This window comes from Galleria mellonella, unplaced genomic scaffold, assembly GCF_026898425.1.
Source record: "Galleria mellonella isolate WM207_F2 unplaced genomic scaffold, CSIRO_AGI_GalMel_v1 utg33, whole genome shotgun sequence".
In the NCBI taxonomy this organism is placed as follows: Eukaryota; Metazoa; Arthropoda; class Insecta; order Lepidoptera; family Pyralidae; genus Galleria; species Galleria mellonella.
The window spans coordinates 299,795-325,403 of record NW_026442079.1 but is presented as its reverse complement, the minus strand read 5'-3'; the positions used below and the strand labels follow the sequence as shown (position 1 = coordinate 325,403).

The following is a 25,609-nucleotide window of genomic DNA, read 5'->3' as shown; positions in this document are numbered from 1 at the left end:
AAACAATAAATCATATCAGTTAATAGAACCGTAAAATAATATACTAGTTAACGTATGATTTCCTATCACCATTGACGTAAGCTTTCGCTTGCATTCAGTTTACATTTCCGAATGTTATCCAACGTTAGACGTTAATTCATAACAAATCATACATACGTGAATAGCGTGATGATATTGTATTAGCTGGCGGTGTTGAATTCAATACATTCATACGTAAGTTCCTCTAATTTACTTCACGCTCATTAAGTTATATCACCAATAACGAAAATAGAAACTTTTGTAAACATTGTAGGTATATTTATTCAAGGGATACTTGTCAATTTTCTCACTACGACATACATAAATGAACTGTGTGCTTAGGTTTATCTACAGTTTTATTGATAATTCTTATAGTTAACACCTCAATAAGGAATAATCAATCACACGTTATGACATCATCTAGCCGCCATGCAAAAAATACGAGCATCACATCTATGTTTGTCAAATACGAAATGTACTAACGATGAAGTAATTTATTTGCTTTTTATCAAAGGTCACCTATATAATCGTTCCATTATAATTATGTATGGATAATGCACAGCAAAACAGTCAGTTACTGTTTCGAATAATTACCTTATTATATCCATTCGTAAGAATGTCGTCATGAGCAAGTGAGGATACAGAGTTATGCTTGTCTAAGTCCCAAGTATGCCACATGTCTAAAGAATCAGTGGATGACTTCTTTGTGTCAATAGAACTCTTTCTGGACAAAGAATTTGTCGAACCAACATAATCTCTTTTCATGTCTCTTACACCATTGCTCGATGAAGAGTCCCGTCTGTTATAATTAATTATATTGCTTCTGCTTAGATTTGGGAAAGAGCCCATGGAATGTCTTTTGCTGTAGTGTCTTTGTGTGGGACTGGGAGTTTCTCTGCGTGGTGGTGTCTGCGAGGGGCTGTGTCGATCACGGCGAAGGAGACTCGGGAACGATGACGGGTGCTCCAGCTCCCTAACTGGCGAGCCAGACATCCCGAGGGAATCTCGACGCCTGTTTCATTACATTTTTAATTAATAATATGAAGTTGGAACGACAAAATTTACCTTTAGAAATATTACGAACCTGATAATAAGCCCACTTGTGGGTGAGATGGAGTCACGATAATATCCAGGGGTAGATTCTCTACTGTGGAGGTAAATTGATGATCGATAAGGCGTACTGCAACGACCGTGCACGTCGCAATGAGGGTCGTGCTCGATGACCGAACTAACAAGCGGCGAGTGCCGACCCTCACCCTGCAGTGTCATACTCCCAAACATAGAGTCCAACTGTCGCATAGCGAGCGCCTTCTTCACCGCAGTCATCCTCGCAGACAGTCACTCCGATTCGCGTTAAGTTTAATTCACGATTTCTTACTGAAACGACTAAGCTCACTCGATCCAAAGTACGAAGGAGTGCGCGAATTAAGTGACATGTATGCCCTCTAAGTATGCCGCGACACGACTGGTCTGTACGGACGGCATTATGCGCAGAACGCTTACTGATGACTCATAAGCGGCATGCGCGCGCGCACTGAGACTACGATTATCGACGTGTCCTACAATTACACAGTAGATATAAATAGGTGACAAGCAGGTAAATAATACTCCAGTATATCTAAGAAAACCATCAATAATAAAACAAGGACATAACAGCATGTAGGCGTCTTTCAAGTATAAGCGAAGGTCGTCTTATAAGAACTGCGAAGTAGTCAGTACCAATTAATTTGCAAAACATTAAAAATGGTACAAAATTATTTGCTCTTTTAAATAAATTATAGGACCCACGCGCTACGATTTCTCACGTCGAGGTAGGTACAACTTATTCAAGCGATTTGTAAAATCATAAACTAGACAGTAATTTTACGGTTGTATTTGCAAATCTAATTAACTCGATTAACTGATGTGGCTAACTGAATTAGGTTGGCAATTTTACGGTTCCTTAACGGATGCCTCCTTGTAAATTAGACCAGACAGTTTACATGTGGCCGTTTAGTTAATTGGGAATAACAAGCGTGGAAACATAAGAAAAACGTTGAACGTAGGTGCCGACGTGCGTTCGTAATATTAAGTAATCCGTACGTGCTTATACCGCATTACACCTAAAAAAAACTACGCAACATGAAGAAACTTTAATAAATCTTATTAAATTCACTGATTATATTTGTCTTCTTTCTTAATATTACTGTATATGTAATATAAATTATGGTAATATAAGTAATATTACATTATCCACACTATTTTCTCATATTGGTCGTTTTTCATAACTATTTTATGTTAGCCATGACTATGCGTAACGCCGTCCAGAATTGCAGAAGCTTCTTAGTATCTTCACAGGTTTCGCAAAGCGAACTCATAGTTCCGAGAATCAGTGTACGTTGGGAGGGCACAGTTACGCATTCCAAAATTATAAGGATGGGCGGTACTTTGCCTTCAAAGCAGTCTCAGCATAGATGAGTTTGTCGTGTTTATTATATAAGTATTAAAGGGTACTGGCATATTAATATCCCTATCGATTTGAGATGTTCCCTATCTATATTTAGGTAGTCGTATAATTGATATATTAAAGGTACAACCAATTTGGCCTATCTGTAATTCTTGATTAATTTTGTTCATGTTTGATAAATCCATGTTCTAATATGTAAACTTATGAGTGAACTGTAATATATTATAAAAATAATTCAAATATAAATAACTGCAACAGACTTCCAAGTGAGTCAAGATCAGGCCTGTTGGTGTTTTTTTAATTCATACGGATCACAAAAATAATCTGTCATGACAAACCACATTCTTCAACAGAGTACAATCCACAAATAACAATCTAATATAACCATGACATATTGAATTATAAAACCAATTGTATATATGTAAGAATCTGCAATTAAAATATTTCCTTATTACTTTACATGATTTTAAACAATAAATAACGATTGAAACTATGCGCGAGAAAATTTTGATGACGTTACCCTACGTCACACATACACACACTCATTTCACTGAAATTAAAGCAATAAGTAGATGAATAATAATTATTAAACTTATTATGGAGTCAATCATCGTGTATTATTTTTCACAACTTTATATTTGTAAAACTGCATAAAGTAATAATACAAATTACATTGATCCGGAGATGCTTGGTGAGTATAAAATAGTAGTCTCCTGAGAATTTTAAACGTTTATAGTGAACTTAACGTGATTTATAAATAATTTATTAGGTATGTAATAATACAGCAGAAGTCGAGGATAGTAACAATAGCAACTCAATCAGCATTGTTAATTAATTAGTATAAATTAAACGGTTGTTGTCACGACGATTGCGTGCAGTAACTTACTTCAGTATCATGGCCGTGCAAAATTTAGTACCGTAAAAACTTTATATTACATTATATTTTATAATAGTAAAAATAATTCGATTTTATTCTATTAAGCAATAAAAAACTATTCTATAAAACTAGATCGATGGGCGTGGATAAAAAACGTTTCGTTAAAACACTTACCTTAATGCTATAAAGGTTTATATGAACCTCTAATAAACATAATTAACGTAAAAAAAAAAACATAATAAAACTAAACCTTCTGTAATATCACATGGTATGATATCGTACAATTTTATCGTTACGATATAACAGGAGAGCTAATTGTGTGCAACGAGATTTTTTGAGAACAACGTGTATAGAAATTAAAGAGCGTCCATGCAAATTGTGTATATATCCCCTATTATATCGTAACGGTAAATTACGTACCATATCGTATTATACTACGTTAAAATATAAAGTAACCATTATAATTTATTAAGGTTCAAGTAGTCTTTCTGTCAGTCAGTAGATCGAAAGTATTCGTTGTACACATAAACCCAATTAATTGTAAGAATTACAAAAATGAATTCCAACTAAAATGTTATAGCTTAACAAAAAATACAATAGCATTGTAAACCTCTTTTGTCATTTGCCTTGTCGATTAATATACAAAAACCATTGTTAGGGTTCCGTACCAAAAAGTTACAAAGTATAAATGCGAAATGTAAAGTACTTTTAGATATTATTGGCCCATATATATATATTTCAACAGAAATAATTTTAAAAATATTTTTATTTTTTTTTTTTGCTCCAAAATTTCTACGTAAACCTATTAGGTCTAAATCATATAAAACGTTTCGTATATCAAATAATATCATATAAAAGAGCTTCATTTACATATTTTAAAATTAAATGACTTATTTGTTTTAATGATGTGTAGATTTTTTTAAATGTAAGAATAATGTAATAATGCACCCCCCTCCCCTTCGTTATCTCCGAAATTCATGAAATGAAAATCTGAAATAATTCCAGTTCATAAATATATATGTGAATATTACAGGGAAAATAAAAATATGTATCTAACACCGTATTTCATATAACAAATACAATACAGGTTATTTTATATTATATACGGAACTCCCGGCGTGAGAGTTCAATTCGCACCTGATCGGTTATTTTGTTTTATTTTTCAATAATAATATAAACGCTATCAAAAGAACAAGAGACCGCAGCAACTCACTATGAAAGCTATGGTACTTACGAGAACGTATGTACTTTTATAGTACCGTTACACTTAGAGATGACAACCACACAATAAGGAATTTTGAATCGCCTCTCGACAGTTATCAGTCACATATATGGTAATTGATACGTTCTAACGGGTCTTGTGTAATCATTTAGATAAATGATCACATAAACCAGAGACATTTTTTTCAAGATCTACTTGGTTGAAGTGAAAAAAGAAGTGCCTAAGATAAGTAAAGTATAATACTTTTTAAAGTAAATGGTTATAAAATATAAAAGTAATTATTATAAAAGTGTATAATAACATTCTCAATTGAATAAGAAACTGTCAAGATGAAAGTTCAATACTTGCTTGTGCTGTAATGTCTGCCTGCAGCGAATAGCCAAAAAATTAATAAATAGCCATAAATAAACAGATTTTTCTTTTTTAATCTATCTACTTTCACGCAATTCTTTTTGCTACACTTTTATCTATCTTCCTAGTGGCTCTAGTAATGTCTGACCAGCAATATTTTGGAAAGGAAAGAGAATAATAGTAATGGGAAATAGCAAGCCCGTTATTATCAGTCCCTAGAGAGTCCCCTCTCTCTAGGGAGTGATACTGACTTGGCAATTATCATCAATAGTGATAAGGACTCAAGCAAACAATCAATGTCCCATGACAGAAATGTCTGACGAAAGAGCCGACCCCAAATGAAAAGGAAGTTAGGCTAGGCAGAGAGAGAGATGAACTGGCAGATCCACTACTAGTATTATAATATAACCTGTCAGGCCGACAGGCCTGTTGAACTGAATTCATCATCAAATATCATCACTAATTGGTACCTATACTAATAATATAAAATCTTTTGGAATTTTCCTTTATAGTAAACAACTTAAATTCATAAAACATAAATACTAATATTAATTTAAGTATATTTATATCACTAAAATAAAATTTAAGAGTATATCAAGTATGTTGTGACAAAGTCAAACAAATTGTTTCCAATTTCTTATTAGTTAGTGATAGAATTAGCTATTACGAGTAAAATTTATATCAGTCAATTACATATGTCTAATAGTTTTTCAGCTCCTTTCAAAACAATGAAGTTTTAAATTTTTATTTGCTACTATATTATGCGATTTTCATTCTTTTTGCAATCTATAATGTAAATTTCTGTATAGGTCGAATATTAATTCTGTGACGAAAGCTGCCAAAAACTGATACTAGAGAAAATCTCTATGTAATCGGGCAAAAAGCAGTAATAATAATATCTATTTGGTGTTCTGGATTGAAGCCCCAGATGTTTGTTGCCTCGTTTCTCAGCATACAAGATATCCTACCTTGAGGTCAAGGAGACTAGTGTGATTGTATTGGCCCTTATTAAAGAAAATACGCAATATTTACAATCAAATTGCTACAAGCAAACAGCTCCTCATTATTCAAACCTTTTTTTATTGAAATCATTTTTACCGGTGTATAAAAAAAGGAATACATTATTGATTAAGTACAAATGTTCTCATTGTAAAGATGAATACAAACGTAATTATAGCGTAACAAAAGGAAAATAGTATACCGATACCTAAGATTTTAAGTCAACGGCCCAAGATCCCTGCCCTCAATGTACATATTCAGAAAGGCATTGACTCCAGTGTGTATACTGCACAAACAGAAAGTTGATTTGCAAAGCCGTTCCAACACAAACTAATAAAACACTTTAGAACAAACATGTCAACGAAAAAAGCATGGCTTTTTTTAGAGTCGATACGTCATTTGGAAAAGAATGTCACATATTTTGAATGATCAATAGTCTAAATAATATTATCATAATATAAAATTATAAATACGAAAGTTTATATATAGAGATGTTTAAATATTTGTTACTGAATAACCCCTAATAACTGGTAATGTCATTGTGGAAAAGTGCCAAACTGTTTACACAATTATTTTTGCACGTACATGTGTATGCGTATATCCAATGCTAAAATAGGTATTTACTTTTCAATTTATCTATCCTTTGGTACACCAGACAAAATAAATGTATGAATTTTACTTTCATAAAAATATGTACACAATGATACAAGTGAATCACAAGACTGAACTCAAATAGAACTATTTTGAATTTATCAATACCACAACCTATTAACGGGTAGAGAATAAAATATAGATAAAATATAGAATATAGCAATGCTGGCCCTTACGCGTATTGTATAGGATTTTGTTTCGCCTTTGCATTTTATAGTGCCTCTTTTTATTACCCGCCCAGAAAGGACTACATAAAGGTTTACTTGTCAGGATATATTGCTAGCAACGAGAACAAACTTCCCTATTACTCACAATCTATTTTCCGTATTTAGCAATAATCATTTAATAGCGCTTCTAATATTAAATACATAATAAAATAAATAAATAGATTTGTTTAACACACTCTTGATGCTATGCAGAGTATACACTCTGCATAGCATCAAGAGTGTGTTAAACAAATCTTCGAAACAATGCAAATCACTTCAAAAATTGATCATTACCAATTTTTATACAATACCTCTATATCGTATAGTATGTACGTTACACATAAAAAAATATATAGTGAAACTGAGAACCCGTCCCGTTTTGTAATCAGATAGTAAAAAAATCCAGAGATTCAAAATCGAACTTAAATCCTCCTCTTTTTCGCAGTCGGTGGAAAAACCAAATGATAAGAATTCTGTGGTATCAACCTCTTGAAAAAATACCACACATTACATATAATAATCCATTATATTCTATAACGGCTCTCAAATTTATAAAAACAATGGCATTTCCTAAAATTTTGAATAGAGGCTAATAAAAGCTAATATAAATTAATTAACGACAGTTTTAACTTCAAAGACCAAACATTAGAGTACAATATTTAGTATGTATATTTGCCCGGCGTATAACAAGCATAGAGCAAATATTTACAGTAAGTATTTGCTTCTGAATGAGTCAGCACAGAAATATTCAGCTTACTTCAATATTTGTGTTTCAATGCAGGTGCGCCAAGTTCATTTCATATCCAGTTTTTTTCTTTATTTTTTAAATATTCAGCACATGCAATCCAATATGGAGGTAGTATTTATAAAACTGAACAATTTTCCCGAAAATCAAAGCCAGGATACAAAATAAAATATCTATCACTCCAATCGTATGGCTTCGCTATAAATACGAGTATAATATGAAAAGTTCAACGTAACACGTATATTTGCCCACATCGCTCTATCTAATGTAGGACACACAGGATCCTATACTACGTTTGCCTGTAATGAGTCATTACTCTAGCACCTTCCTTCCCTGCAGGTCGATATTTTTATTTTCTTTTAAACGTGGCTGATTAATTTTCATGTAAACGCGCCAAACCTTCGGGTTGTATCGGTCCTTGATTTATTTCTTTACGGATTACGTCATTTCGGGTTATGTCATGCAGTGAACCTTCTACAAACGTCGTGGAGCATTTTGTGACTTTCTCACACGACTATCGATATAAATAAGATCGTTAAATCAAATACATTTTACTGAAGTATTTATAGGTAAATACATATACATAGTGTATACCGTGTTATAGAAAAACTAAAATGTGAAACAATAAAGATGACTAAGACAACTGCTTAATAAACGTATAGTTAGTCATTTATTGAAATAATTGGTGATGTAATAAAAACTGTAACGTCTCCAAACGAATCTATACTTTACCTTATTCTATATAGGCAGTATTTTATTTATATGAAGTTATCTCTGCAAATAACGAATCGAATAAAAAAAATCCTTCATTAATATAAAAACACTATCTGAAGTGTTAAATATTTTTACTAATTTAATAGTAACACTTGGCTGTTTTTGTATCGTTTTATTTTTTTATATGTATCTGAAATTTAGACGTACTACATTACCACCAAAATTACTTTCGTATTCGTTTCTCGCATTAACTTGTGCGTACAATATAATATAAATAATATAATATAAATATTTTTCCAACTATTTCACTGCATTATATATATACTTTTACTCCCATCCAAAAATGAATAATCAGAATTCTCCTAGGAAACTAGAGGCAATAAGTTCAATCAAAAACACAAGAAAACAAAGTATGCTACTTAATTATAAACAGCTCACAAAATTTATATAAAATTTGGCACAACAATAACATCCTAGGGACAAAAGGAATGTTGACAACCAGCATTCGTACATGCTCAATTACGTACCTATAAAAAATTAAATATCCTCTCGACTACAATCCTAGTGTGGTAGTCACAGACATTTATCGACTCAATAAAAATGTTTAAGATGCCAAATCATATCAAGTTAATCTATCAAATTGTATATTAGAAAAATAGATTTTAGACTAGATCCAGTTCATCGTTAGAACAAGAAAAATGTGTCCATTCTAAACATCAGATTAACCAAACGCTGCAAATCCTATTAATATCATAAATACGAAAGTTTGTAACGGTCGATGGATTTAAGTCTATTACTGTTTAACGCAGAAACTACTGAACGGATTTGAATGACATTTGATACACGTATAGGTTATATTCTAATTTAGCGCATAGAATACCTTATGTACTGATTCACGCGGGTAAAGCTGCAAGACACAGCCAATCTTAGTTAATCCGAAAAATTAGTCTACCGCTTCACTTATTTCTGAATAATTTCATCACGCATTTAAAGGTAGCAAGAATTTTCCCATGGGACCTGCATGAGCTTCATTGGAAACAGCGATGGATTTACGTGGCGTAAATTCGTGCAATTTAAAGGAGATTTCAAAAAGTTTGTATGCCCAATGTAGAGAATTATGACGAAATTAAGTTTAATTAATAAATCGATCATGGTTTCGTTGGCAAAAAATGGTAAATTCTAAGTTGAAAAATCACTTTCCAAAAATAAACAAAGATATTAAAATAAACAGTTATAATATTTTTAAAAGACACCGAGTTGTGCCAATGAATTGTGATTCGCTCATTTGATTTATTCACTATTACTTATTAAATGAGTTAATCTCATTACCTAAATTAGTTTACATAAGGAAAACATTGGATGGAATTCCCACAAAAACACAATCAAGTAGGTATATAAATGTGAACAAAATATGTATATACTTAGGTATATAAATGTAAACAAAATATGTATATAATTTATTTAGCATATTATACCTATTTAAAAACGTAAACGTTAAATCAAGCTATCTTAGGGGAAGTATTTCGCCTCTTTTTGTTTCTAGCTAAAATCTTGAAAAAACTCACGACAAATAAATGAAATATAAATAGGTCTTATATATTAATAACTTTTACCCGCGACTTTGTCCAAGTGACCGGATATGTTTACTAATCAGGATAAAAAATTAACTTATAACCTTCTCCATCCCATATAGTAATTGTATATTTTATAGTGATTGGTTAAACAAACAAACTCTAACATTTATAATATTAGTAAGAATGAATACACAATGTTTTGTAACATATCGTAATTAACGATTTCATATAACATATCACTGGAACGCCTTTGATGTATCCCGGACAGAGAATTTTCATCCCGTCCTTATCCACTGGTTATAATTACCACAGATTTATTTATTTGTATACGAAGCAAAGCAACAGCACATGTTTTGTCATGTCGTAGTATTTTACATGTCTACATCCAACGATTACCACATTCCATGGACTCGCTATATTTTTCTTTTCTCAGCCATTTAAGACAAAAGTTTGTAACATAAACTATATAGATATCATATTATATTTTACAAACTTTAATTAATAAAATATGCCTATACTATGATAGAAAATAATCAATAGTTTCTCTACAATATTATATACCTACTAATATCTAACAAATTGAATGTACAATATGTTTGGTTTTAAATATTAGTATAGTCTAGTTCTACCAAATATTTTTTTAAAAAACTGTATATTAAAAATTTTAAATTTTCCGCGCATTGTAGCATGATTCGGATGATAATTGTCATTTTGGCATTCTCAACTATAAATATAATAAAATCAACTATAAAAAAATAACTGAATTGTATGAAAGTTTGGAGCCAAAATCAATATACAAATTACTGTTGGTCTTGAAGTAGCTTTGATTTGGCAGTAAAATTACAGGATATGGAGACACAATACCATAGTCCTCAGAATAAACAACACGAGGAGTATTATGAGTATTCTGCGATGTTCATTTCAAAGTGCTCTCCATGTCTGTAGATGACGTTACCGCCGCCATCATACCGCATCATGCTATAACGCACAAAGTATATTATTGTAAAATGATGCAACTGTATTATTTATACACACACTAGCACATTTAACATGGAGCGAAAGGGATTATTAACGATGGGATCTAACAACGCCATTGCTAACAGTCTTAGTAATCAGGTCAACCTCCATACAGTTCCCCCTGGAAACCATCGTGGTTACTTCTCGTGGAATTCTTTACGATGGGCTGACTGACCTGCTTTCAGCCTCATCCATCGTCTCCCACTGGTGTCCCGCCAGCGGTTACTGATAGCACAGGCGGGTTTACTATTTCATTATCAATCATTAAAAAAAAACACATTTAACAAAAATCTAATATGAAAACTCTAACACTTTTTTAAAAGTCTGGCCAGAATTTGTCTTTGTTTGAAAATAGAAAATTAACCGATATATTTTAACTGTGTAATTTTCTACAAATACACATTTAATGTATTTAAGAATATATGTTATTGTGAAATTGATTTGCACTAGGACCATACTGATCACAATTTACTGTAGTTTAGACGGCGCCGAATTTTATGGTGATGAAGAGGAAATAAGATATGAAATTATGTACTTCAAGAGAGAGAATATGCTTTTTTTTTGACAATTAGCTGGCAAAAAAAAAGATCCGTTTTTGTGAGTCGAGGCTCTATGTATAAAATCTACTATAACTCTACATATATGTTTATTTGTATTCTCTATTACTGACTCTCCTCAAACCGCGGAACACATAAGCTAAGACAAAATCTACAACAGAGTTAGGCAGAAGGAAGCACAAATTATCCCAATGCATCGAATTTAAAGTGTGATATGACCACATATGCGAATGTCTATTTGTGATAGTTTAAAGGTTATCTATGTATAAATCTTAGGTTATACAGATAGAGCATTGAGTCTCAAAAACAGGTTAACTTTTTGTCAGCTAATTGGCAAATTAGCTGCCCCGTTTTTTATCATGTTCTATATAGTTAAGCATCTAAATTTAATGAAATAAAATGAGTTTTAAGCATTAAAAAGATACAGAATTTATAAAACAAAATAAATAGAGAAAAGTTATAATGGAAATATTCGTAACTATTTATTACGCAAAATTGTATAAAAAGGTTACCTGCTTTTCTCGACACATTTGTATGGAAACTCTATCTATATAATCTAAGGTATAAATATATGTATTTGAAAAAAAAAGATATTTATTTTAAATGAATTGTATGCATAATACAAGTTCTGCTAATTTTGGAACTAGATAGCATTATGTAATATATCTTGTGGTATTTTATGTTAAAAAGACCTACTTTGACTTTTTTCTTTACACATGAATGCTAACTTTAAATCATATGGATGCAATTTATTATTATTGGGATAAAAAGTAAAGAATTATATTTTGTTCAAATTAGTATATGCAGTGACATACGATATTAATTTATGCTAGCGAGATACCAGATAGAGATGATAGAGAAAGATAAAATCAGGTCTGCTGGCGCATCTTTAGCATGAAATAAACACAATGATTTTGTTAAATAACCGCGTGGAGATCGAACTGTTCGTCTAATACAACATCATCAGTAGTATACCGTGACGAATGGAAACTATTGAAGATACGAAGTACACGCATTATAAATATTATTAAATTATAATTCATACTAAACTACAGTTCTCTTATATCACGAAATTTAAGAAACGTATTTTAATATTAACCTAAATTCAATATTTCGATTTGTTCTTTATTATATTCTTAATCATTTGTTTCGTTAAATGCGCTAATGTGTCTATGGTTATAAAATAATATAAACGATGTATGTCTTACATTTGCAGGGTCTCCGATGTCAGGCGATTTGGGAATTTCGTTGTTTCTGAAATGAGAACAAAAAAAATATATTAAAATTCAGCTAATATGTAAAGACCGATTCATACCAACGCTTTTGCAATTTGTAAATTGAATATCGTTTTTTTATTTTCATATACTCATTTTATTAGAAACCATATATTAATATAGTTCTAATAACAAGCTATATCCTACTACTTCATTCGATGTAGTTTGGAAGTGTCCTAGCTATTCACGATAAAATAATAAACATCCAAATATCTTTACAAACTTTCGCCCTTATCATATTAATAGAACATCATTATGTTTAGTGCTCTTAATGAATCGGTCCATTATGCAAAATATGAAGGTCAGAGCTTAACAAACCGAAGTCTAGTGATAACATTCCTGGAATTTAACATTTTATTTTCAATAAACGTCTTAAAGACCTTTAAAAGACAGCCCTCAGTCAGCTTAATGCCTCCTTTCAACTACATTATAGGCTATTATGGCATAATATATTAAAATGTACAATAATCAATTTAAAAAGTTTTGATGAATAAATTCTTGTTTTATACTTATAACATTATCAAAACCATAATAACGACCTCATTTAGTGAACATTATAGCGCAGTTAAAAATATATCCTCACGACTGCGTACAATGAAATCATGCAGAAAAATAATATTTGGATCATAAAAAAAATTAATCTCCAATAATAAGCAATTACTATGGTATATTTTTTTTAATAATAATGTATACTAATAACGGCACATTATATATTATAGCAAATCGAGTGTAGCCTTATTTCCGACTTACAATAATGTAATTTGTCGGCTCGTTAGAGAAAACGGCACAAAAGCAGTTGACGACTAAACATTCATTGCAAATCGCCTGCTCGCTCTGCCGATGAAAGTGCACGGTAAGAAAATTATTGTAGTTTGATGTGCGCAAAGCATGCACCGCGCAGTGGACTGTGTTAACAATACATACGAGTATACATAGATACATCTATGTTATACTTACTCATCTATTTTGATTTTAAAAACTGACGTAATCTAACATATGGCTTATAAAATTATGACTCATCACAATCCTATTTGTATATATACACACCTAATATACTGCGCCTGGTCCCGCATCTTGTCCGGAGTCGGTTGTTGTGGATACTTGACGGCTGAAGGAAAAGCTGATGCAGCATCTATCTGCTCCATCCTGAAAGTAATAATAATAAAAAATAAATTCACTAATTTAATATGAGGGAATCATTAACATCATATTATGATACATTATATTATACATACGTTTTCTGTGGCCGCAAGTCTGAAGAGCAAAGATTGCGTAAATAATCGTCGCATTCGCGTTGTTTTTGAATCTGGTATTCTTTCAACAACTCTCTTCTGAAGTCTCCGTCGGTACCAGGTACCAGAGGCGCTTCAGGCTGCTGCGGCGTACGCTCGGCGAGTGACGAGCGTTCAGTCGACGCTGCCGTCGTCGACAAAGACGTAGACGCCGAGTACTCCTGACCTCTATGCTCTGGAGTGGTCGCGTTCGAAGCACCGATGCTACTCGTCTCATTTGTCTTAGTTGATGCAGTAAATTCACCTAGTGCTTTTGTTTGCTCATCAATCGGCTTTAATGATTCGTTTAACCCGTTAAAAATACTCTCGCCATTTTTATTATCAAACAGTCTATCCACAGAAGTATTCATCAACTTGCTACCTTTTATACCAGTTAAATGAAATCCAGCGAAACATGAAGAAGAAGGGCCATAATCAATTGCAGACAAAGCCATAACTGCTGGATGTCTCGGAGCGCCGTCCGGAAGTGGTCTCAAAGACCTAGTCATTGCATCAGCGGCCGATCGGGGACGCCTAAACGGCATGGCTAGATGGGGGAATGTGCGGGGCTTTATTGGCGTAACAAGCATATGCTCTGTCCAAGAAGTATGCAATGATGGACGTTCCAATTTCTCAACATCTACATTTAACATCCTCTGCTCGAATGGTACACTAAACGTTTCAGCTGGGATAGACTGCAGCCAAGAAAGTAAACTTAAGTCGGATTCATCAAATCCTGAACCATCTAGTAATCTTGAAAAATTAACTTCATTGGATTGTGTATCTGATCCAGTAGCTTTAGCTTGGCAATAATTAACGCATGACTCGTATAATATACCCTTTATAAGTAATTGCATCAACCGGTCATTCTTAGCACATTTCGATACCGTACCACTGGATTTTTTATCGCAAGGCAAAAATTGTTCAACAAGCGGATACACTTCCCGAAAGCACTGGACACGGGCATTACTAGGATTCCATTTCTTAAATTGGGCATGATCTGTGATGCTTGGCAGTGTTAAAAGCAAACAAAGATTTGAGTATTCTTCTTTAGACGGCGCTAACTTCTCAAGATCGCTAAGTACTTTCACGACTTCATCTACTATATTTTCTACGTTATTATAAGCTTTAATTTCAGATCTAATACATAATAATTCTATATATTTGTGTCTAAGAATGGCGTAGTTAAATTTGTCAGCTTCAAATGCTTTGAGAGCGCTAAGGGGTTGAATAAACTCCAGGACGTCGTCCCATTGGCCATCAAGAATAAGTTGCCGTAGAAAAAGTACATCGTCCGCGTAGTTGCCGTTGATTACTCCAGTTTCACGCTCGAGTGACAACTGCGTTATATGCAGGTCGCGGTTGTGAAGAAACTCCAGGGACAAACGCACCACATCGTCCTCACGTAGATTTAGGTGGGTAGACGGCATATTGATGCTTACTTTTTACTATCTATAACAAAAACAATATAACACAGTTAGTGACCTATCACTTTTATACAAGAATATTTCTTTTAGGCATTATGAAACAGTTACACAAAAACCAGTGCATATAAATTAATAGAAACAAAACATATTTTTAGTGAAAGGTACAATCGCTTGGCCAAAACGCCTTGCTTATTCTATCCGTAGATGAAATAGTACTTATAACAAGTGTTATTAATTTTAAATAAATAGATCGACATGGGGAAAATTGATATCAAATAGCAGATTTAAGTTTTTCTGAGCAACGATGTTTCAATTATAGCATGACATAGAATACATATCTGTCACGCCTGTCTCCCATTAGGGTAGGCAGAAACAATGGAACGCCAAATGCTTCGATTCAAACAAACCTCTTTCGCTTCTTCCACATTCATCAATCTTGTCATACACGCTCGTCGGTTACGGGTACTTTTAATTTGGCCCTTCTTCAGCACATCGCCTATTTGGTCGACATACGTCCGTCTAGGGCGGCCCCTACCGACATCTCCATTCATTCTTGCTCGATAAATCTCTTTCGTAATTCTTCTTTCATCCATCCTCTCCAAATGACCAAACCAACGCAACATTCCTTTTTCAATTTTTGTCACTACATCGTCTTTCAGTCCACACTTCTCTCTAACCACACTGTTTCTTACTCTATCTTTTAAAGTAATACCACACATACTTCTCAAAGCTCTCATCTGTACAGCATTTATCTTACTTTCATGCTTCTTCTGCCATACCCACGATTCGCTTCCATACATGAGTGTTGGTGTCAGTACTCCTTGAATTATAGCAAGGCGAGCTTTGCTCGATACATTTTTACTTGACATAATCGAGAGCAGTGCACCGTTAACACTGTTTCCCGCTTTTACTCTCCTCTCAATATCTCTATCACACTTCCCATCCCTCGTAAACAAAGAACCTAAATATAGAAACTCACTCACTTGCTCCACTTTTTCATCTCCTATCATAATCTGGCATGCCGTTAAACTTTCATTCCTCTCAAAAACCATTACCTTCGTCTTCTTCGCATTTATTTTCATACCTTTTCTTGCATACGCTTCATTCATTATAGTCACCATTTGTTGTAATTCATACTCCGACGATGCAAAAAGTACTTGGTCGTCGGCGTATAAAAGAGTCTTAAACAGAGACTCATTCATCCTGAATCCACAATTAGATCCTTTCAAATCGGTCAAGCAACTGTCCATAAATAGGTTGAACAGCCAAGGAGACGCTACACAGCCCTGTCTAACACCGCGTTCAATGCCAAACCAGTCTGTATAGACTCCATTTATTCTGACACAGGCATTTGAATCCTTATATAAAGATTTGAATGCCCGTATCAAATGGTTGCTCACCCCATACATTGCCAGTGTTGACCACAGTTCATTCCTCTCCACTCTATCATAAGCCTTTTCAAGGTCAATGAAGGCGCAAAAAACCTTCTGATGTTGAGCTAAGGTTTTCTCTGTTATCCACCTTAAGGAAAAGACTTGATCCGTACATCCCATACCCTTTCGAAACCCTGCTTGCACATCCCAAATTTTACTTTCCGTCTCATTCATCACTCTTTTAATCAAAATCCTAGCATACAATTTGCCTACAACACTAAGAAGGCTTATTCCGCGGAAATTTTTGCACTCCTGCTGTGACCCGCTGCCTTTATATAGTGGCACAATAACAGCTTTGCTCCAGTCACCTGGAACACAACCGGACCGCCAACATTTATTGAACAGCAGACACAGAAGGTTTACAATGATTTCTCCACCTTCTTTAAGCATTTCGGCAGATATTCTATCGAATCCCGCTGCTTTACCAAATTTCATAATCTTCATTGCATTCATTACTTCATCCATACTTATATCACTTTCACTGTCAACTTCTTCGTCCATTATTTCATTTTCAACATTCTTTCTTTCACTTCCACGTTCAAATAAACTTTCAAAATATCTCTTCCAATGATCTAAGACTTCCTTTTGTTCCGTGATAACATTACCATCCATATCCCTTATCACGCCCATTTTCGGATCTCTCTTTTTACCTCTAGCTGTTCGAACTAAATGCCAGAAAAGCTTTTGATTAGCTCGAAAATTTCTAGAGAATTTCCTTTCATACTCATCCTTACATTCCTCTTTCTTTTTGCTTACTAATTCTTTAACTTTCTTTTTCATTACATCATACTTCTCTTTTGCAATTTTTTCAATGTCACTTACATTACCTTGCATTCTCTTATTAGCTCTGGTAGCTAACAAATCCATCCATGCCTTTTTCTTTAGAGCCACCATTTCTTTCACTTCGCCATCCCACCATACATTCATTCTCATCTTAACATCCTTCCTCTTACTTACACCACAAACTTGAGTAGCTATATCAAAGATTCCGCATTTAAATTCCTTCCAAAATTCTTCTATCTCATAGTTATCTTTCTTCAGTAGCTCTCTAAATCTTTCATTCAATCTTTCTTGATACTGATTTCGAACCTGTTCTTCTGTCAGTCTCTCTACTCTTACTCTTTCTATTTCTGACATACGAACACGTGGACGATGTCGCCATTTATTGAATAAGCCACCTATTCTCGATATCACCAAAAAGTGATCGGTTCCGACATTCGTACCACGATAGACTCTTGTATCCTTCACTTTCGCTCTCAATCGTTCATCCACAACTACAAAATCAATCATACTTCTCTCAGTTTGCCTTTGCCATGTATACATATGAATCAGTTTGTGACTAAACAAAGTATTAGTCACCACCAGATTTCTCTCCAGGCATACTTCTAATAAACTTTCACCATTTTCATTCACTCTTTTATCTCCAAACATTCCTAAATTCCTTTCATATCCATCGCGACGGATTCCCACCCAGCCATTAAAATCACCTATCAAAATAATTCTTTCATTCTCCTTACATTTAGTCATAATCTCTCTTACACTATCCCAGAAATCCTCTCTGACCTTTGGTGGCTTGGACATATCTGGGGCATAAGCGCAAAGGAGAAAAATACGGGTCAAACCAACTTTCAGTCGTATCCAGAGGAGTCTAGGACTTACAAATTCAAATTCTTTAACAGATGCATTCATTCTCTCTGACAAAATAACTCCCACTCCTTGGCTGCTTCTTTCAGAGTCATTAACTCCAGACCAGTACCCAGTATATCGGTCATAAGTAGTAATAGAGCAGCCTTTCTTTTTTGTTTCACTTACTCCTAATACATCAATTCTTCTTTCACTCATCATCTCACATACTTCGTCTATTTTACTATCCATACCTCCACAAACATTCATCGTTGCAATTTGGCATTCCTTTGCCCTCTTTTTGCCATTTGGGGAAACAGGGGAGACATGACGTGACCCGTGGCATAACGCATCGCCGTCGATGAGAAATTTGTCCCCCCCAGATACGATGGGACTGCCTGAGTTGCACTCAGGGACGGATTCTCCGGCAGTGCCGGTACCCTCCTGGGGTAGTTGCGTTTTAATTTCTCTTATCATTTTGAAAAAGAACTGCTCTTCTTAACATCGGATAGGGAAAGGAAATAGGTTACATTGGGAAAGGAATAGGTTATAAGGAAAGGAGGTGATAAGTGGAAAGGAACTATAGGAAAAATGGGGGATACTACAGCTACGGAGAGGACATAGGTTTTGTAACTGTAGTAGCTATGGAGGCCGGGGATAACACTTGTGTAAAAAATGTTGTACGCATGACTGCATGGCGTGCTCTTACCAACATACATGACATCACACACATTCATCAACAAAATAATGAAAACGAGGCACAAAGGTGTAATAATGCCGTAGGGCATGGCCCCTCATAAACAGTTCTCATCTTGTCTTTTCAAGAATTTACATATTTTCATGACCCTGAGTGTGAAGAAAATGTGTATTCAATTATAATTAACGTTTCTAATTATAATACATTAAAACGTTAACCTCACATTAATACTTTGTAAATATCTTCCATGTGCAAACATCGTCTAATTACAACTTTATTACATTAATAATATAAGATTATTTATTGTAATAATTTAATAAATATTTATTTTTGATTAGACACTGGGCATGTGTCTAATGTTTATATTATACAATAATTATGTAGTTCTTGGAATATTCTCAATTACTACTACTTTAGCATGTATTCCAATATAATAAATCATTTTGGGATAAATGTTAAAATTGAAGACAAAATAAATAACGACATTCAAATTTAAACTACCAAAGGACTTTTCCAAAAAAAGACACTTGGAAATATCTATTTCCATTCATAAAATATTGATATTTTATAATGACCTTTTTATACAAGGGTTGTAGTCCTACCTCTTAGTAAATGGTTACAACGACTAGTTAAACATAATAGTAATTTATCAAAATTTGGTAAAAATGATTAATCATTTACAAAATAAGTAATAATATTTTACCTTCACTATCCAGAAAAAAATCCTTAAAAGGAGTAAACTAAAACCTTTAAAAAATTAATAAGAAATAAATTAGATTAAACTAATAATGTGATAGTAGACAGTGATTCTAAAAATTTAATCTTCTGAATTTAACCCTAATATTTCAATATTAGGGTATTGACAATTATATTTTAATGTATGATAGGCTTAATTATAATATTTTAGTCTTCTTCTAAATTAGTAAATTTAAGTGTTAAAAGAGTCTCACATTTCTGAGTCTGTGCCAATGTCTATTTTATATAACTTTAAGAGTGATATCATGAAAAATTAATGAACACTTTAAATTCGCATAGCAATGTACAAATTTATTACATAATAAACAGGATATTATAATAATGTAATAGCATTAAGAGAATTTGTGTGAGCATTCATAAATAATTAGTAAAACTTGAAAGTAAGTTTTACTGAAAATGAAACACATAAATATGGAAAACTGCTGTGCATTGACCTTTCCCCATAAAAGGATATTAGCCCACTATTACCACACTAACCAGGTAAGTTGATATAGGCTGATTGTATAGACTGTATATTCTCCACTATCCTATTTGGCTCCTAGGACTTCCTAGGTATGACAAGAAATAATAATACACTGTATTTTTACACCACTGATAATCACATTGTGAAATTAAGTATTTATACTATAAAAAGTGTCTAGTAAAACCATCATATGTGGTTAAATAAATTCAATGATTGCTTTCCAATGCATGTCCTTATTTCAAGTCCTTTCACTGGTCCTAATATTTATATGGCAACCATTAACATTAGAATTCAAAGCAATGAATAAGTGAAAATTTTATATCACTTACAAATATGGAAAGTTTCATGTTAAATATATTTCTAAACAATGTAACACTAATGCTATTATTAGTCTAAGCTAAAATAAACATATACATTTTCTGAAAATTAAGCACTAGTTATTGCATAATAACACTTGTGAGTATTACACAGTATGACATTATGAATAATTATAATATATTTTTATTCTTCATGTAGTAATTAAGCAAGAATATAATATCATCACTACTTTACATCCAGAGGATGTAAAAGTAAATCAAATAAACTCTGAACAATACACAAGAATGTAAACTAAAAATAAAAGATGAGTTCTATTGATTGACACAGGACCATTCCACATGGTCCTTGTGGCAATAATAAATTAATATCCTACACTCAGAGAAAGGGATGTGTGACTAGTGGGAGGATGTTAATGGATTGTTAATATAGATATATTTTGATAGGACCTGTTGGCCGTGCCCACCCCAAAACCATCTAGTATCCAACATAGGATGTGTGTGAAGTATGTGTGATATGGTACTAAAAGATAGGAGTTAGAAATAGTGTGATCACAGAGAAGTGTGGCCTAAAAGATGATGTACTGACAAAGATTGAAAAGGGAATGCATTGGTTTGGCCATTTGGAAAGGATGGATGAAAGAATATTTACAAAAATGATTTATTGAACATGAATGAATGGAAATAATAGAGTGGCCCTAATCAATCAGGTATATGTCAACCAAATAGGTGACATACTGAAGAAGAGCTGAATTAAAAGTAGACCTAACTGACAAGCATGTATGAACAGAAAGCAAAAGAATTATTTTTGATTCACAGCATTTGTTATTCCATTGTTTCTGCTTACTCCTATAAGAGACAGGCATGATGGATATGTATGTATGCTAATACCAATTGACAAGTTATTTTAAGATGCAAAATCTTCAAGATGCTCAGTGAGCTATAGAGAGGGCTATGTTAAAAGTCTCTTTCACATAAACTTTAACCAGCATAGTGCAAAGGACAAACAAGCTGAAGTGGCAATCAACTGGTTACATAGCTCGAAGAATTATTCCCATTTACCAATGGGAGAGAAACATTCTCGAGTGGATATCCCCTACAGCTAACGCAAATAAGAATGGCTCCGCACTAGCTAGCTATTCCACAATGGATAGATAATAGCTGATATAATGACACTAAAGTTATTTTAACAAGGTTTAATGTCATTATAGTTTATAACTTATATTGTTAAAATTACATCTTATATACTGTAGTAAACAGTGTGACAAAAAAGAAAATTTTCTTTCTTCTTGAATTTATATTTAAATTCATTAAATGTCTGAATAAAAATTAATAGTTTAAAAACATTTTAATTTAAACTATTAACTAATGCAACAAACATAGTTGCAAATACTAAATAAACATGAATATAACATGATTTTAAGTCAAAATAATAAAAAGCATATTAATCATATAAAATATCTTGTAGATACTTTACCTTGTTAGGTGTTAAAAGATTTATCACATTATATAAAACACAAAACACTTTTTCCAATAACTCAACAACACCATTCCATCAACAAAAATATGCATAAATTTCTCTATTAAGTAATAATAAAAAGTAAACATATGAATTAATTTATCATTAAATTATTTACAAAAAAAAAATTCAAAACTACAATAAAATTGATAAAGAGAAGTTTAGCTAACTAGTCTATTACTACTATTGTTAAATTAATACAGTAATTGTAAAATTTCAAATTTGATAAAATATTTTATGAATGTAGGTGTATTGGTTATGAATAATGAATCTATTTAAAGCCAATAAACATATGACTTTCACACAAACTATGTTTGTGTGCATAATTTATGCCTCTGGAAGGGGAAAGCATACTGTTAAGTACTTAGTGAAATTATTGGTGCATCTCTGACGCATCTCGCATAGCACACGGAGAAAATGTTTAGTTTTTAATTAAGTGCAATCTAGAATTCTTCAGTAAATTAATGAAATCATTGGATAAATAAATACACCACACAGCCATGTTACAAAAACAACTTCCACCTACACATGTCTCGAATACCATTTAAGCTTACATACCGGAGCAGGTTTTGATACAATTACAAAATAAATTTAATAAAAAAACAAAACCAGAATAGTTGACGGAATGTTTTACAGTTAGAAAAATATTCATTTAAAACTGAACGGAGTAAATTTGAATAATTAATATTATTTACCTGAATTTATTAGTATCACTCTTTATTCAGAACAACGTAAAAATAACGCTAGTCTAATATTTCACATTAAAACATTGTTTGATGTATCATTTGTGACGAATTTATTAAATATAAACCACATATTTTATTTCTACAAGCGAGAGTAAATCACAGACAGAGACTGACTAAAAACTAAAAAAATCTATGGCCGTCACTACTCACTCCTGCCTGTCATAGACGTACCTACTATAACGCAACAGATACAAACAAAAACAGATAAACTTTATAACGGTACCACCCAAAGTGCCACCTAAAAACAAGAAATAAACAACTTTGGGTACCACAATGTAAGGAGTCTACATACAATAATTTATCGGCCACAAAAATTAGTTTGTAATTACATTGATCGCAATGGATGACACTTTAATTAAAGTAATTGCGGAGTTTTTTGCAATTTATTCTAAGCACATATTTATATTCAGACTATATTAGAGTCGCGGATAATGGAATTAATTTATATTATTTATTTTCTTATTTATTAAAAGCTCTAAGAAAAAAGCCGCACACGGCCTTCCTATACGAATTATTGTACAATTAATTAAAAAATAAAATACTATTCACTTCTCAAATAATGTTCTTTGTAATAAAGTAATATCATAATTAAATATTTAAACACAGAACAATATTTCATAATTAGATGGTTTAATAAAAATGTAAGAAATAAAACGTAAATATATATTGCACTGAATCTTATTGCACTACAGAAAATAAAAATAATAATAAATCCTGAATTTATAAATAGATGCACATCCAACATGTGTAACGATTAAGTTTTATTCGTGTATAGACACGAATAAAACTTAATCGTTATCGTCTATTCATAGGAATAGAAAATTGAATACTTAAGTTAGCCTCGAATAAAACAGAATAAAAGGCGAAGAATTAGTTAAGATAAAAGTTAAAGACAAAATAGTATATTTACACAATGCCTGATATATCCTAGAGTCGTCAACTAATTTGATAACTGTAACACGATTTACTGAAAATAACTTATTTTTTTAAAGACAAAATTAGAAATAAAATTGGAAAACCAATTATTATAACAAGAAAAGAGGATAAAATATATTATGTGGATGCCAATTTACACACAAACAATAAAGTAAATCAAGCCTAAAAAGATGAATCAAAAATAGACATATATCATAAGAAACTAAAGCATTTAAATGAATGTTATTTAAAACAGGCCATGAAAAATATTATAGTATAAGAAATTTAATTTAATGCGAATGTTAAACTAAACGAATGTGCGAACTGTGTAAAAGGAAAAATGACGAATTTATCTTCTCTAAAGGAAAGATTTAAAGAAACAATGACTCCACAAAAATTATATACTGCACACTCAAATATGTGTGGCCCGACGCCAATAAATAGTAACAGATAAAACAGATACTGCGTCATCTTTACTGATGAATACAGAAGATACGGTATAGTCAATTTTCTGAAAAATAAAAATGTAGTTTTACAAAATTCATTAAATATAAAAAGAAAATACAAAGATATACAGAAAATAAACACATTGCAAATAAATAATGGAATGGAGTATATTAATATTGAATTTAATACACATCTAAAGAAAAGTGGCACAGCTCGATATATATCAGTTCCTTTTACGTTCCAACATGATTGATCAATTATTTTGGGCTGAAGCTATACATTCGACGAATTATATAACTAATAAGATACCATTCAATAAGTTGGTAGCACACGGTTAAATACGATAATATTCCATTAATACGGCATTTCAAATATTTTCGACTAATTAAAAGGCTTTGTATAATTGAAAGGAAATTTGAAAACGAATGACAGCCTAAAAAGGATTTTCTGTTGACTGCCCTGAAAACACAAAGGGTTAAATAATCCAGAATTGAAAAAAGTCGTAAGTTTCTACTTACGACTTTTTTTAAAATTGTTCGTCTCTATGTGAAATTCTTAAAAAAAATAAAACAGAGAAATAAAGACAAACGAAAAGGATGAAGGCATTAAATACTATATATAATTAAGTTTAGAACAAAGTTTGCAAAAAATACAATGACAATAGTTATACTACAAATGAAGAACCCATGATGCAAACGTAAAAAGAAGTTAATCTTACGATTAAAGAGCATAAAACATCAAATATGAAAGATCACATAGAGACAAAAAGAGAGAAAAACTAATATGGTGGAGACTAAAAAGAGTGATTACGTATTCTATGCTACAGAATATAAAATGATCCATAAAACAGTATGTATGTGACAGTAGTACGAGACGTGCGTATACCAAAGAAAAGTTGTTAGTCCGTTTGAACTTCCGGCGAGACTGAACGGCGTACGTTATCACCAGTTCTTGAAAAACGAGTTTCCGTTATTAATTTAAGATATGCCTCAAGAAGTGCTTGATACGATAAGGCTGCAGCATAATGAAACTCCTAGTAATTTGTCTCGCGTTGTGACGCAACATTTAAATGAAACAATTCCAAATCGATGGATCGGTAGGGGAGGTAAAGTGGCATGGTCTCCACGTTCACTTGATCTTAATTCGATCATCTATATTCTTTGGGGATATTTTAAAGAAGCTGTGTACGAAAAAGAATATAGAAATGAGTTAGAGCTTCGTCAATTATATGCTGTAGCAGACAGTGTACCTTTACGTAGGAATTTTATACGAAGTTATCGATTATGTATTAGAGTTGGTGAAAGATATTTTGAACATTTATTGTAAAAATAAAATAAAATTTAATTT

At 32.4% G+C, this 25,609-nt stretch overlaps 2 protein-coding genes across 3 annotated transcripts in view; both read right to left on the bottom strand.

The window, feature by feature from the left end:
* LOC113521683 (WD repeat-containing protein 47) overlaps positions 1-23,025 on the bottom strand; it is an 82,464-nt gene extending 59,439 nt beyond the window's left edge. Inside the window, exons 1-4 of one of the 2 annotated variants that reach the window (XM_026907305.3) lie at positions 22,850-23,025; positions 13,887-15,374; positions 13,699-13,797; positions 12,586-12,631 (exon numbers count right to left, since the gene is read on the bottom strand). In XM_026907305.3, the coding sequence (XP_026763106.2) occupies positions 12,586-12,631; positions 13,699-13,797; positions 13,887-15,352 (1,611 nt within the window). In that variant the 5' untranslated portion in view covers positions 15,353-15,374; positions 22,850-23,025. Of the gene's footprint in view, positions 1-612; positions 1,031-1,102; positions 1,497-12,585; positions 12,632-13,698; positions 13,798-13,886; positions 15,375-22,849 lie in introns of those variants that run through there. The other variant, XM_026907322.3, reaches the window with a different exon arrangement.
* On the bottom strand, positions 15,361-18,882 carry LOC128201054 (craniofacial development protein 2-like). Its single transcript, XM_052896636.1, has 2 exons — positions 18,006-18,882; positions 15,361-15,374 (listed from the first exon to the last, which is right to left on the bottom strand). The coding sequence occupies exons 1-2, from the start codon at positions 18,880-18,882 to the stop codon at positions 15,361-15,363; spliced, it is 891 nt and encodes a 296-aa protein (XP_052752596.1).
* Positions 23,026-25,609: the final 2,584 nt, after the last annotated feature.

What these genes read in the sequence shown, in the direction of transcription:
- LOC128201054 (XM_052896636.1), bottom strand. Translation starts at nt 18,882, where the DNA reads ATGATAAGAGAAATTAAAACGCAACTACCCCAGGAGGGTACCGGCACT.